Source organism: Castanea sativa, chromosome 11 (genome assembly GCF_040712315.1).
Source record: "Castanea sativa cultivar Marrone di Chiusa Pesio chromosome 11, ASM4071231v1".
In the NCBI taxonomy this organism is placed as follows: Eukaryota; Viridiplantae; Streptophyta; class Magnoliopsida; order Fagales; family Fagaceae; genus Castanea; species Castanea sativa.
Window position 1 is genome coordinate 34,509,344 of NC_134023.1, and position 16,376 is coordinate 34,525,719.

At 34.1% G+C, this 16,376-nt stretch overlaps 2 protein-coding genes across 2 annotated transcripts; both read left to right on the forward strand.

Annotated features, from left to right (window-relative positions):
- Positions 1-1,311: 1,311 nt before the first annotated feature.
- On the forward strand, positions 1,312-2,172 carry LOC142617393 (late embryogenesis abundant protein At1g64065-like). Its single transcript, XM_075790221.1, has one exon. It carries the CDS (start codon positions 1,437-1,439, stop codon positions 1,989-1,991), a length of 555 nt encoding a protein of 184 aa, XP_075646336.1. The 5' UTR covers positions 1,312-1,436; the 3' UTR covers positions 1,992-2,172.
- An 11,878-nt stretch (positions 2,173-14,050) lies between these two features.
- On the forward strand, positions 14,051-14,617 carry LOC142616394 (late embryogenesis abundant protein At1g64065-like). Its single transcript, XM_075789256.1, has one exon. It carries the CDS (start codon positions 14,051-14,053, stop codon positions 14,615-14,617), a length of 567 nt encoding a protein of 188 aa, XP_075645371.1.
- Positions 14,618-16,376: the final 1,759 nt, after the last annotated feature.

A 16,376-nucleotide genomic window follows, 5' to 3' on the forward strand; every position in this document is an offset into this window, starting at 1 on the left:
AAAGTATCCCCATCTAGAGGTTGAGCCATGATGTTGTCCCAAAATTTTGCTTTTATTTTTAATATAATATGTATAATTTAAATGGCCAAAATGGGCAAATGCCCTTTCCACGCAAAAAAAATAGCATTATGCCCCCATTTCCTAAATTAATTAGGGAAATGTTCCTCTTGTGAAACTCGATTTTCTCAAAATTGAGTCAAGCCCTATAGCGACGTTTTAAGGAGTCTATAACGGTGTTTTGGAACTTGAGCTTTATGAAATCGAGTTATAGGTAAAAAAAAAAAATTACCTATAACTCAATTTCATGGAGCTCGAGTTACAAAATGCCACTAGAGGTCCTTAAAACGTCACTATAGGCTCATTAAAACGTCGCTATAGGGCTCCAAATTTTTTTTTTAACTCGATTTTGAGAAAATCGAGTTTCAAAAGAAGGGTATTTTCCTAATTAGTTTTGGAAAGGATGTATTTGGCCTTTTTTTTTTTTTTTGCTCAAAATGGGCATTTGCCTATTTTTGCCTAATTTAAATGATTTTGAAGTTTGGGCATATAAAAATGTGAATTGACATATAAAAATTAAAATTATATATATATATATATATATATATATATATATATATTATAGTGTAGTAATTTAAATTTATTTGAATTTGATTTACGAATACTATAGTTCTCTCTCCTCCAAGCGAAAATTCCTAGTTCTATCACTCTTTGTAACAACCCAAATCTTACTGATCACTTATCAAAATGAGATGTGTGTCCCTACCCAAAAAAAAAAAAAAACACTCTAAAATACTTTATAAATTAATGCTCGACATCCGTTAACATTTCTATCTTTTTGTTTTTTTAGTGAGTGTCCATATGAAGGTATAATACTTACGTGCAAAAATACCTATCATGTCTCACTTTTATCAACATTTTGGCTAATATCAGAGAGTTTTTCATTATGAATTTATGATTGTCCCATATAACCCATCCCCCCAAACCCCAAAGAAAAGGTTGCATTTACCTAATTAATTGGAGTCGGCAATATTGTATAATACTTGTCCTTCCGCTTGACGCACACCGTCGTACGTGTACATGCTTAGCAGAAGCTTCTGTTACCAAAATTTCAAATATATACTAAGTTGCACACCGTCGTACGTCGTACGCACACCGTCAAATTAAAATGTCCACAACACGTTTTGAAAAAATGGTTAAATGCAAATAAAATACCACATACATCTTTCACCTAAGTTGCATTCATTACTTAACTATTTCCTTCGTTATTGAGTCATTCAACACAAGCAACTATAAATATGCACCCAGCCTTACCTCTAGGACTCACAAGTCACAACTCATTCACCAGCTTAGAGGCTTTTGCAATATCTCTTCGTTCTAATTAAACAAGAACAAAGAAAAACAAAAGCTATCAATTAGACATCAGTCAATCATTCAAAATGAAGGGAGAGGGAAAGAGAAACTCAAAATGCTTAGCATATGTTGCTGTTTTCATTGTGTTTCAGACCATAATCATCTTGGTCTTTGCACTAACTGTGATGAAAATTAAAAGTCCTAAAGTCAGGTTTGGCACTGTGGCTGTCGAGAATTTCACTCCTAGCACTACCAATTCATCTTCTTTTGATATGAGATTGGTAGCCCAAGTGGCCATTAAGAACACAAATTTTGGCCACTTCAAGTATGACAGCAGCAATATCACCATCTTATATGGGGGCATCCCTGTTGGAGAGGCTGTCATTGCTGAAGGTCGAACCAAGGCAAGAAAGACACAGAAATTCGATGTGACCGTGGACATAACCTCCGACAAGTTATCGGGCAATACAAACCTTACAAATGATATTGGTTCTGGATATTTGATGCTGAGCAGCCAGGCTAAGTTGAGTGGAAAGGTGCAATTGATGAAGGTGATCAAGAAGAAGAAGTCTGGTGAAATGAGCTGCACCATGACAGTCAACTTGGCGCAACGTGCTATCCAAGATTTGAAGTGCAACTGAGATATGAAAAACCGGAGAGTTTTCCTTGGATCTGGACTATATAATTTGTTGTGTATATCTTAGTTAGTTGTCTGAATTATTTCTTTTGTAGGGTGCCCATGTATTTGATTTCATTGCCATATGTGTATTTTCTTTTTGAGCCTTTGCTTCTGGATTTGGAATAGAGATTGATTTATTTATATATTCATTTGCTTTACCTCCACTTTACCATTAGTTTTTGGGGTCTAATATTTGGGTACAAATTAAGCATAGTGAGCAAACATTTAGATACTATAGTATAGTATATAGGCTAAGTGTTAAATGGAATTAGCGAACAAGTTTTTTTTTTTTTTTTTGGATAAATCAATAATTAGGGGAGGTGGGTTTTTTAATATTTGTTGAAAGCACCAAAAATATACCAGTTAAATTACAAAAATTTTAATTTAGAGTTTAATTAAGTTGGTTGAAACATATATTCACAGTACTAGCCGTAGCAAAGTTGCCATCGATCTCAATTTCATCATTGCCAACCTTCCATTAATCACAACAATCTTGGCAGGTTGGGTATAAAACAAACTGGCTATTTTTACAAAAAAAAAAAAAAAAAAAAAAAAGAAAAAAAAAAAGGGAATTGATAGAATCAACTCGCTGTTCAATATAAAAATTGCTTAACTTTTAAAATATTCAGAATTGATTGTTGCTTCTTTCTCACTTTCCACCTTTTACATTCAAGTTCTTTTTTTCTTTTTTCTTTTTTTAATTTTTGTAAATTTTGATTTTGTCAGTGGTTCCTTTTTTTCTTGGTGGGGTTTGTTCCTAATTAATGCCCTAACATTGTACGAACTGTGAAACTTTCCTCAACCATTGAGTGAAAGCCTGGACTAGGACCACATACGCCCTGTACTCAAGTCTAGGAGCCACTTTAGTTTTTAATTGAAGAAGTCACAAGGTCAAATTTGGTATTCACACCAACCTAATTAATCGTACGGAAATGGAAGACTTTCAATTATTCCGTCTTACAAAAAATTATTGAGGACCATATACATGCATTTTAGTAATAATTTAGTATTTTTATATAATTAAAATTTTGATTATTTATTTATTTTTAATCTTTAAGTTGTAATATTTCATTATTTTCTAACTATTTTGGAATAATTACACTTTACTCCCCTAAATTATATTTCATTTTATACTTAACTCATAAACTATGAGAATGCACACTTATCCCCCTAAACTATACTCTCTTTTATACTTAACCCCCTAAATTATAAAAATACACATTTTACCTTCTTAAACTATACTCTCTTTTACATTTACGTTCATAAACTATACCTCCCCATTATAATTAATTACACTCTTAAATTATGTGAATACACACTAACTTCCCTAAACAATTATTTATGGAATGGGTGAAAAGTGCTGCAAGGGTAATAGTTTAGGGAACTAAGTGTACATTCTCATAGTTTAACAAGGCAACTATTACTCAGGTACTAATTTAGAGGGAGAGGGGGGTAAATGTGCATTCTCATAGTTTAAGGGGTAAGTATAAAATAGTGTATAAATTAGGGGGTAAAATGTAATTTCTCCACTCATTTTAATGAATCTATCTTCAATTTGTGAGATTTAGAATAAATTTTCTATATAATATATATTTTAAATTTTTTAATCAACAAATCCTATGTGAGATTCACTTAATTTTTATATTATTCTCTCATTTTTATTAATATTTTCACATCTAACTTGATATTTGTAAGTGCACAATTGCACCTGGACCCAAAGACAATTATGAGCTCAGGCCCAATGAGCCTTAAACAATGAAATTTGTAGAGTGTGGGCTTGAAATCTAGATTAGAGGTACTGAGAACTTGATAACAGACTATGGTGTGCAAACACTTGTAAATAATGAATGATAATTGCAGATGGACCTCCTCGGACGTGAGCCGAGGACTATTTCTGTATTATTTCTCTTTCTTTCTTAAAGATTACAATTCTTTTTTTTTCCTCCCTTTGGTTACAGACTGCCCCCCCTAAATACTTCTTTTCCTGATGCTTTATCCACGTGTTGCTCAAATCCCCTCCCCTCTAGATATTTCTTCTCTTAGTGCCTTTGAATAGTAACCAGAAGTTTTAGTTCTACTGTTCAGGGGTCACTTCCCCATTAATGCGGCCAGGGAGGTAGGTGCAGAGTCTTTAATGTGGAGGTGGCAGCCTTTGCTCATGATATTTTTCTAACACCGGTGTATCTAGAAGGTTCAGGGTTTCTCCCTCTTAACTAACAGTCTTTCCGGAATTCTGCCTTAACCTTCATAGTGAATCTCCGAGTTCTCTTGGGTCTGTCCGAGGAGAAACTCACCCTCGGATGTGTCCTCGGACCCTCGGCGTATGGGCCGATTCGTAGTACTAACAAATTCTTAGCTCAAGAACAGATCGGCCCTCCTTGCTAGAGCCCAAAGGCCCAAATGCCCGCTTTAGTCATTTTACTCCCCACAATATTATTAAGCATTTATAATAAAAAAATATTTATGACTAAAAGAAATATTATTTACAATATAAAATTATAATATATCAAGGATAAAATAAAATTTAAACTAAAAACAATATAATCTAATTTATCAAAATCATTTTGTGACTTCACATAATAATAGAGTCACCCCAATAACGTCAACCTGCTCAAACAAAAATAGACTTAACACTTGACTAGTAGAATTAATACTAACTAAACCAACTTTTATATAGAAATCAAATATCATGATTTAGATATAAAATTTTTCTAGAAGTAATTAAAATTTATTTTTTTTTTAAAGAAAAAAAGATTTTTAATTTTCTTTGACTAAGGTGATGCATGGTGAAGGAAAGCTCTACAGCTTATGTTTGTTGTAAGCTCTATATAAGCTATAGCTTTACAGTTTATGCTTGTTGTAAAGCTATAGCAGATATGGCACTTAGCATTCTGTAGATAGTATTCATTCAGTAGGTAGCATTTTGGTCAAGTAGTGCAGTATTCAATGTTGCTAAATGATTTGCAGTCTGCCTAAGGAGTTGAGTCACACGACATGCAATTCAATGAGAGATGATTAGTGTTAATTCTGTTAAGAGTGAGAAGCCACGTGTCCTGTATTAATTGGAGCTTAGAAAATCTGTTAGTCTTGGAGTGATTCCCGCTGAGTTAGTTAGAGTTTGTTAGGCAAGTTCTCATGTATAAATATAACAAAATCTTGTAATCTTATTTTGCTGATAATAATACAATTCAATAGAATCTTGAACTCAGATATTTCCTCTCAAGAATAGCTTTCTTCTCATGGTATCAAAGCCATCAATGGTGTCCTCTGCAAATTCAACTTCTGCTACTACAGGTTCTACAAGTACCACTGCTGCTAATCATGACATTTATCCTTCACTGTTGCTCTTGTCTAACTTGGTGAGCATGATGACTGTGAAGCTCGACTACAACAACTATTTGGTTTGGAGGCACCAGATTGAAGTAATCTTGGAAGCATACTCCATGATCAATTTCATTGAAGACTCCAATGGAGCTCCTGATCATTTTCTAAAGGATAGTTCAGGGAATTATACCACTAAAGCAAATCCTGAATTCATTCACTAGAAGAATCGTGAACAAGCATTGTTTACATTCATCAATTCTACTCCCTCGCCACCTATTTTGGCTCTTATAGTGGGTCAAAAATTTGGTAGAGGAGTATGGAAAATACTCGAGAAACGCTTTGCCTCTGTTTCTCGTTCTCATATTCTAAGTTTGAGAAATGAGTTGATGAGTCTCAAGAGAGGATCTAAGACAATTGATAGTTTCTTTCAAAGAATTAAAGAAATTTGTGAAAAATTGAGTGTTGTTGCTGTTTGTGTAGATGAAGAAGAGTTGATTCATCTGGCACTCAAGGCTCTTCCTCCTGATTATGATGCATTCTGCTCTGTGTTTAGTCTTGAAGAGTAAAATACTCTGTTGGATGCTGAAGAGAGATCCATCAAGAAATGATCTGATTATTAGGAATCTACATCACTAGCTATGGCTATGAATCACTTCAATAATAGCTTCAATAATTGAGGCAGAGGAAAGAATAATAATAATCAAAGTCGTGGCAATGGTAGAAGCAATTGTAACGGTCAATCCTATGGGAATTTTGGTACTAATCATGGTGGTCAGACTTATGGATCTTATGGCAATGGTCAAGGTTCATTCCTTGGACCTCCTACTGGTTCAGGTTCATCACAATCTTAGTCTAAACCTGGTTCACAAAATTCACAAGGTCAGAGGCCTACTTGTAAGATCTGTGGCAAGAATGGTCATACTGCACTAGATTGTTATGATAGAATGAATTTTGCCTATCAAGGAAGACATGCTCCAGCCAAACTTGCTTTAATGGCTACAAGTTCTATGGCTGCTGCTGCTAGCTCCAATCAGAATTCACACTGGCTCACTGACACTGGAGCATTTGATCATGTCACTCTTGATTTGGCTCAACTTTTTCTTCATCAACAACTAACAGTTGGTAATGAATTGGTTACAGTTGGTAATGGGCTTGAATTACTAGTTGCTTACATTGGCAATGGTAAGCTAGTTACACCTTCCTATAATTTCAAGCTTAATAATATTCTTTGTGTTCCACGACTTGCATCAAATTTGCTTTCTATTCATAAATTGTGCCTTCAAAATAACGCCTTTTGCTATTTTGATGCATACAAGTTCTCAATTCAGGATTTACCTACGGGAAAAATTCTTTACAAAGGATTGAGTAAAGATGGAGTGTATCCTATTCCTCTTCTGTCTACTTTTTCCTCTTCTACACTAGTTAGTTCCACTTGCTTTGTTGCTGTGTCTGATCAAGCATTGCTTTAGCACAAGAGCCTTGGACGTCCTTGCTCCAAGATTCTTCATTCAACTTTATCTGATTTTAAGTCTGTTCATGTTCCTGTTAATAATAACATCTATTCACAATGACCTGCTTGTATAAGTGCTAAAATGCACAAATTTTTTGTTCCAAAACATGTATAAGATTCTACATTTCCTTTAGAATTGATTCACTTTGATGTTTGGGGACTTGCTCCCATTACTTCTGAACTTGGATACAGATTTTATGTCATTTTTGTGGATGACTTTACTCATTTTACATGGATGTTTTTGCTTAGACATAAATTTGATGTGTTCAATGTTTTTGTTTATTTTAAATCTCTTGTTGAGAATCAATTCAATTATACTATAAAGATTTTCAGGTCCGATAGGGGTGGTGAGTATGTTAATCATAAATTCAAGTCCTTTGTTTAGATCATGGTATTTAGCATCAATTTTCATGTCCCTATACCCCTTAGCAAAATGGTATTGTTGAACAGAAACACAAACATATAGTTGAGAGTGGCTTGGCAATGCTTCATCAATCTCAACTCCCTTTGTCTTTTTGGTCATATGCTTTCAGCACTACTATTTTTTTATTTATTAATAGACTAATAGAGTACCATCATCTGTATTGAATTTAGTTTCTCCTTGGGAAAAATTATTTCATAAGAAACCACCTTTGCAGGCTTTAAAAGCTTTTGGTTGTGCTTGTTGCTTAGATCATATCCTTCTCATAAACCTCAACCTAAGTCCTCTCAATGCATTTTCTTAGATTATCCTCCTATGTCTAAAGGATATATTTGCATGGATGTTAATTTTGGTAGAATCTATATTTCTGGTCAAACTATCTTTCATAAGTCTGTTTTTCCTTCTCCCACTTTAGTGTCTTCCACTTCTTCCACTTCTCTGTCTTCATTTGTAACTCCCTCTTCAGAGTTTTGGTTAGCTTCCTTACTTCCACTATCCATTGAAACTTCTCCCACTTCATTTGTTGAACCTTATTATCCTGCTCCTAATATTCCTTCCTCTTCTTCCCCGCTTAACCCAACTCTTATTGAGCTTCCTTCTTCAATTTCTGATCCTGATCCTCTTACTTCTACCCTAACTCCTGCTGATGTCTCTTCTGTTCCTACTAAGCTTGTTTCAACAACTGCTTCCACTAATGTTCACCCTTTGGTTGCAAGGTCCAAGAATGGTATATTTAAGCTCAAAGCTCTTACTGTACAATCTGACTTCACTACCATTGAGCCATCTTCTTATTTTGTGCATCCAAGCATCCACATTGGGTTGAGGCCATGAATTTAGAGTTCACTAGCTTACTACAGCTACAAACTTGGACTCTTGTTCCTTTACCACCTGACAAGAATGTGGTTGGATGTAAGTTGGTCTTTAAAACTAAAAGGAATAGTGATGGCAATCTAGCTAGATACAAAGTTAGATTGGCAGCAAAGGGATATTTACACTAGTATAGTTTGGATAATGAGGAGACCTATAGCCCAGTGGTGAAGCCTACAACTGCCAGAATTATTTTGGCTGTAGCTGTTCACTTTGGTTGGTCTTTGAGGCAATTAGATGTGCCTGATGCTTTTCTGTATGGTGTATTGCTAGAGGAGGTGTACATGAGTCAACCTCCTGGTTATAGAGACCATCCTAAACCTGATCATGTTTATCTACTTCATAAAGCCATTTATGGTCTTAAGTAAGCTCCAAGAGCTTGGTTTGACAGTTTTACAACTCAGTTGTTCCATCTGGGTTTCATACTTCTGTTGCAGATAGTAATTTGTTTATTCTCATTCACTCCTCTTGTGTGGTTTATCTTCTTCTTTGTGTTGATGATATTATCATCACTAGTAGCAGTCCTTCCTGTATCACTGGCATCATTAAGCAGCTTAGTGCCACCTTTGCTCTTAATGATCTTGGTCCTTTGAGTTATTTTCTTGGCCTACAATTTGAATACATTCTTAGTGGTATATTTGTTCATCAATCTAAGTATGCCCAAGATCTTCTCATCAAGTTCAAGATGCTTGATTGTAAACCCTGCTCCAATCCATGCTCATCTAATCATCAATTAGTTCCTACTAATAGTCCAATTTTGCCTGATCCTACTGTCTATAGGTGTATGGTTGGGGCTCTTCAATATTTGACTTTCAATAGATCTGATCTTTCATATTTTGTTCAACAAGCTTGTCAGTTTATGAGTCAACCCACTTCTCATCATCTTGTTGCAGCCAAAAGAATTTTAAGGTACACCAAAGGTTCTTTACATATGGGGGTTCATTTTCAAAAGGGCTCTCTTGCTTTGTCTACATATTGTGATGTAGATGGGCTGAAGACCCTATTGATAGAAAGTCAATTATAGGAATGGTTGTTTTCTTGGGCAATTCTCTAATTACTTGGCTAGCTAAGAAACAACATATTGTTTCTAGATCTTCCATAGAGGCAAAGTATAGAGCTCTTGCTGTTTTTTTTGATAAATAAGTATAGAGCTCTTGCTGTTACAGTAGCTAAACTCTATTAGTTAAGAATGCAATTGAAGGATTTGGGGGTTTACTTACATCATCCCCCAATCTTATGGTGTGATAATGTGTTATCTCTTTTTCTGGCCTCAAATCCTATTCTTCATGCTAGGACAAAGCATATAGAGGTTGATTATCATTTTATAAGGGAAAAAGTGCTTAATCGAGACATGCTTGTTAAGTTTATTTCTACTCATGATCAGTTGGCAGACTTGTTCACTAAGGGCCTTCCTACTCCCAGATTTCATGCTCTGCTTACCAGTCTAATGGGAGTTCCTCCCCATAGCTTGATGGCGAATGTAAAGCTATAGCAGATATGGCACTTAGTATTCTACAGATAGTATTCATTCTGCAAATAGCACTCTGGTCAAGTAGTGTTGTATTCAGTGTTGCTAAACGACTTGTACTTTGATTGAGGAGTTGAGTCACACGACATGCAGTTTAATGAGAGATGATTAGTGTTAATTCTGTTAAGAGTGAGAAGCCATGTGTCCTGTATTAATTGGAGCTTAGAAAATCTATTAGTCTTGATGCGATGATCACTTCATAAGTATAAGTGCTTGTGGAGTGTGGAGGGGGGGGGAAGGGCTGGGGTTCAAGTCTTTACGAGGGAGTTTCACACACACATATATACTTAGATTAGGCTAGAGTAGAACTTTTATATTGTATAAAAAAATTAAAAAAAATAAAAATTATCATTCATTTTACCACACAAAATGCGGGTTTGTACTTAGCTAGTTATATACTATTATATAAAGTAAAAGTAGTTATTTTTAACTACTATATATTATTTACCAAAAAATAATGCTTGCATTGTTTTTAGTTTTTTATTTTTTATTTTTTTTTTTTGTGAATAACCATGGGTATTGATAAAAAGAAAAGAAAAAAAAAAGATCTTTTTTTTTTCCTAGATCTCTTAAAAATCGTATAGGCCCATCTGTATATTACATATGAGGCCAGGTAGTGTACAAGAATATTTTCTAGGTCACTTAAAAAAATCTACACTAAGCTCGAAAGTGTCAAAGGTAATTAACAATATGTTTTGAGAGAGAGAGAGAGAGAGAGCTTAAAAAAAATCTGCATAGAGCTCAAAAGTGTCAAAGGTAATTAACTATATGTTTTGAGAGAGAGAGAGAGGGAGCATTTTCTTAAAGATTTTAGGTAAATTACACTTTAAACCCATAATTTAGGAGTGTAATCATATATATAGTTTTAAAAATAACAAATTAAATCCCAACACTTTAAAAAGTAACAAATTAAACCTCGGTCCATTTATGTAGAATTGTGTTGTGTTTTGAGTTTAATATGAATTGGGGTTTAATTTGTTACTTTTTGAAATCTCAATATATAATTTATTACTTTTGTAGATATAAGGTTCAATTTGTTACTTTGAAAACTATAAGGTTTAATTTGTTTTACTAAGCATAGACTTTAAAATGTAATTCTCTTCAGGTTTTCTGTTATCATTCCAATTTTATTGGATATTTCCAATGGGTAAGATTAGTCATGGTGATGAGGTAAAATTAGTCATGGTGATGAGAATCTTGAGATTCCTCTACGTTCAATGTCAATTTTTGGAACTTGATCGATTTTTCTTTTCTAATTAAAGAAAAACGAGTTGAAAAAAGCTAGTTGGCCAATTCTTATGGGGGAAGTTAAGAGTCAATTTTATCAAATACCGTACGTATATGACATGCATTTCAGGCTTAAACAGGAGCATTGCCTGAATTGGCTGGCCAATTTCTTTGTCAAATACGGTATACGGCCTTTTATTATTATTATTATTATTATTATTATTATTATTATTATTATTATTATTACTGTAGTGGTGACAGGCCCAATAGTATATATTGGGCCGAGGGCCAAGTCCGAGCACACTAGATGTTCAAGGATAGGAAGACATTGTTATGAAGGTCGGCATAGATGAATAAAGGGAGGGGTCTGGTTATGATGGTCCGAGGAGGGATGCTTCCTCGGCTGAACGAAGCCAGGGTCAGAAAGTACGGTCTGCCCTCCAAAAGCAACATTCCAAGAGATTCTATTAGTAAAAATATGCCTCGTGAGAGTACAATACAAAGGGAAGCTATGAAATATCTAACTCTGTAGCTAACTCTTTGGCCGCATTAATGAGGAAGTGATACTTGAACAGTAATCTTCAGCCTTACAGCTAGTACCCAAGACTTTAGGAAAGTGCTGATGGGATAAGGATCAATATCAGCAATCTAATCTACATGTGGACGGTAGAGATAAATGAAGGAGAATAGTATAAAAGAGAGGGAGGACTCTGAGAATAGTGGATTAGGGGGAAAAAAGGGAAAAACGAGATAGAGTCAAAAATAGTATTTGTAATTAGTCCCTAAGTGAGATAAATTAGAATCGACCTCCTTGGATCGAGTCCGAGGACGGTTTTCCTTAGATAAAATTGTTTCATCTTTATTCTATTGTCATCTTGGTCCACTATGATTGTTATCCAAACTCATTAGAACCTAGTTTTCCAACCCACTCTCCACAAATTCATTGTATTGGGTTTTTTGGACCTATAATCTTTTTTCTTTTGGGCTAAGGTACTAAATCGTGTCCCTACAATTATTATTATTATTATTATTATTATTATTATTATTATTATTATTATTATTATTATTATTATTATTATTATTATACAAATGAATGTAAAGGACTTAATTGAACAGAAGTGTGGCTTGAAATTTTCAATTATGTGAATATTTTATACATGATAACAAGTAAGGTTGTAATCGTTGGACCAAGTATTAAAATTTCGGGATTGTTATTTTAATTTTATTTTGAAGAAGAGTCAAATTCAAGCTATTCAAAAAATTAGATTACATATTCAAGATTTGTTCACTTTCTTATAATAATAAAAAATTGATTACAAGTTACTTGATTATTTTATTCTTTTCCTATAAACACTACATCTATAATTTTCTACCCCTTCACAAATCTATTCTAAAACTTAATTACTAAGTCATAGTTGATATTATATAATTTGAGTTAATTAGAATGATTTTCTTTTATGAATTTATACAGCTAAATTCACTAATATTACGTACATTGTATAAAGTTATATATATCATTTTTACTATTAAATAGACTATTTATATATTATCAATATATTACTAATAATAATTTATTATCTTTTAACTTATTTACAAACTTACATTTTTTGAGAAAAATTTACAAACTTACATAATCTAATAGTAAGCATATAAATGTATATTTTTATACAAGTATACTAAGCTTATTTACGAACACGTACTATGGTTTATTTTTTTTATTTTTTAAGAATTGAGCATAAACTTTGACTTGAACTTATCTAATTGGAAAATTATTGAATACTCCGGGAGTACTATAAATGCGTCCTCTCACATCTCACATAAATTGTGACTCATACCATAAATTTAATTAGTGAAATCTACAGTTATGTGAGTGAGAGGAGTATACATTTATAGTACTCCGAAAGTATCCAATAATTACTCTAACTAATTTATTAAATAAGCAAATATAAATACATGTCTCCTAAGCGGAATGCAAATTATCCTTAAACATTTTGATTCATTTATTGCAGTAATAACAATTTGGGCAATTAGTCAATTATTGCATCAAACATTCAAACTCCCCCAATTTCACTGGTTAAACTTCACTACCAATGCAGAAAATCCTCCAATTTTAACCAAAAAAGAAAAAAACCGGGTAAGCCCTCCAAGTGTGAAATGTCACGTCACTATCAAGGAAATGAATGGGTTTACTAGATTCCATATAGCTTTGATGTTAATTGTGAGAAAGAAAGTCAATACAAATAGTAAATCAACCAGCAAACAAACAAAAAGTTCAGAAAAACAAGCTGATATATATTATATTATTAAGAGAGGTGCTACATCCACAACATTTTTACAACAATTTTACAACAAATCATAGGTGGTTAGTTGTTATAGGTTCAAATTTGAATCTAACACTAAGATTACTTTTTTGTCTCAACAATAACAACCAGTAACAACTTGCCACTTAGGATTTGTTGTAAAAATGTTGTAAAAATATTGTGGACATATCATTTCTCTATTATTAATTGGGAGATTGATATTTGAGCAAGGTTTGTCAAAGTCGACCGTGAGTTTTCATATCTTGGCATATGTATGAACTTAGTAGCCATGATGGAACGTGATTCATAAAATTTAAAAAAAAAAAAAAAAGACATGATGGAACGTGGAACCTGTAAGTCAAGCCTTGCCAACTTGATTTTATTTTTGGACTAAGACGCGGTAATTGGACTTTAGGAGGTTAGACGCGTGAGTCACCATTCAAATCACAGGCTTTTTCAGGAACAAATTTCCCTATTGGTCCAACTCAGCAATCTAGATGAACTTGTTTCTAGATTGCTGAGTTGGGCCAATAGGGAAATTTCACATCACAGGCTCTTTTGGAGCATTAATTGTTCAGATTTTAATATCGTCCAAGCTCCTCTATTGACAAATGGCAATACCAAAATTCTCGTATTCAACACGCCCAATATGTAAGAAAAGTATTGCACATTAATAATGTTCATTTTCCATGAATATCAAAGATATGTGGAAGTCCTTGGTTCCTCAAGTTGCTATATATAATAAGAGAAACCAAACCCGTTACATCAATCCAACTAAAAACATAAAAAGGAACCACCTAGCTAGGCCCTTGAAATTATAGACCAATCCCACATATATCCAACCATGTTGGAGTCTCAGAAATTGAAGAACATGCAAAACATGAAATGTTATGCATATATCATTGCTGGGGTAGTGTTCCAGACCATAATAATTCTTGTTTTCGCATTGACAGTAATGCGCATCAAAACTCCAAGCGTAAGGCTAACATCGGCGACGGTCCAAAATCTCAAGTATAATACAACAGGCTCTCCTACCTTCAGCATGAATTTAATTGCTGAAATTGCAGTGAAGAATAAGAATTTTGGCCATTTCAGGTTTGATGATAGCACTACTAATGTGACTTATGGGGATGTGATAGTGGGTGATGGTGATATCATTAAGGGACGTGCCAATGCTAGGAAGACCAAGACGTTTAATGTCACAATTGACATTAGCTCCAATGGGGTCACAGATAGTGCAAAGCTGAGCAATGAGCTAAAATCTGGGAATTTGACACTGACTGGTCTTGCGAGTTTGAGAGGTAAGGTGACACTGATGAAGGTGATGAAGAAGCGCAAGACTGCAAAGATGAACTGTACAATGACTGTTCAATTGGAAACCACGGCTGTTCACAATTTGGATTGCGAATGACATGTCTGGTCCTTGGATTCGTGTTGATATATAGTCTGGGCTTAATTACATATTTCTTATAATTTATTTCTTCATTGTAATAAATAGAGCTTAAGTCTCCTAAACTAAACTTCATATTATTTCACTATATATACTTCTCTGTATTATCTCATATGATGGTTTAATTGACATTTTGAATTGAAGGAAAGTTATTTTCTTCCTAAAAAAATCGTACCAAATGTGATGGAGAATACTGCTGAATTCTTATCACAATTCACGCCCCCACTTTGACATGGTTACATAACTCAGTATAGCACTTTGACTGTATGGAAATAAAGTTTGCATAGAATCTACACTCTCTAATGAACTACACTAGTCCATGCAATATGAAATTGAAGGAGTATCTTGTGCATCCAATCTGGATAAGGTAGAAGAAACTGAAAGTTCAAATAGTGTAAATATTATTGCTTGTTTAGACCTCCAATTTTAAACAAATGGCTAGATTGCTTTTACCTTACTTAAATAAGTGCAGAATAAGAATAAGAGTAAGTGTAACGCAATAAGGTCAGAACTACTCTAAAGCGAATGCATATACAATAAACAATAAGTATAAAGTATAAAGAGTAAGGAAAGAGAGATGCAAACAACGAGATAACACCGAGACGTGTTATTGAAGAAGAAACCGAAGTACTTGACGAAAAACCTCTATGCGGCCCTTCAAGCCGAAATGATCCACTAGTGAATAAAGTTGGAGTACAAGGATATCAAAAAGACCATCCGAGCCTAATTTACTCTATGTACTTGAACCCTCCGAGTTCCAGCTCCCAATGGACATCACTGAGTCTTGTCTTCACTAGTTATTCGAATCCCGCAATTAACTCCAAATTGCATCTGCCAATCAATGGCTTCTTCCAATGCTTCCCACATGCACCAAAACTTCTCTCAACACTCAGATTGGGTGAGATAAGTGTTTGAGCTAAGAACCTCTCAAAGATTTGTAATTGGAGACTTAGAAGTAGAGGAAAACTAAGAGAAATCGTGTAGTTAACTGTGGGTTTATAATCTCTAACTTTTAAGTGTATTTCTAGGGTTTTCTCTTTAAAAGTCTCTTTACAATTTCGTGGGTAGTGGGGGCTTATATAGTGTGGGTAAAGAAATGAGGAAATCACAATTAAAATCATCTAGGAAGAGAGTTTTGTGGGTCACTAGCGAGTTGGCCAAGTCGCAAAGTGATTTGAGAAAACCAGCTTAGCATAAGTCTGTTTAGCTTCCAGCATGTGCTTCTCACGTGGCCTTTTGCGGGTTTTCCACTCACGAGCCAATTGTGAGCAAGTCGCGAACTTCACTGTCGTCACAATTCTTCAACAAAATCCCACACTCAACCCTTACATTAAATCCCACAAACATACAAGAAAATGATTGAACAAAATACAATCAAATGTAACACGAAATAAAATCAACAAAAACATATATGTAAATCACAATTTTACAATCTCCTCCTTTGGCTATTCCATGACAAAACCCCTAAACAGATTCTAGACATAAATGTGAGTTTGGAAACAGAGGCAAAACTCATTCACACCTAAATCTAAAACTTGTGAAGAACTTGTACCATATATACCTATAACCTGAAACACTTGCACATAACAAATAACTTCATTAAGCTTGTGACAAGTAGAAACCAAGTATATAGAACAAGTAAAGTGCGATCAAGTAAAACCAATTAAGATATAAACATAAAGCATAGCTTGATCATACAGGAACAGTCATTAAGAAATGA

Bases quoted from the DNA above. Each gene is read 5' to 3' on its own strand.
- LOC142616394 (XM_075789256.1), top strand. From the start codon at position 14,051: ATGTTGGAGTCTCAGAAATTGAAGAACATGCAAAACATGAAATGTTAT.
- LOC142617393 (XM_075790221.1), top strand. From the start codon at position 1,437: ATGAAGGGAGAGGGAAAGAGAAACTCAAAATGCTTAGCATATGTTGCT.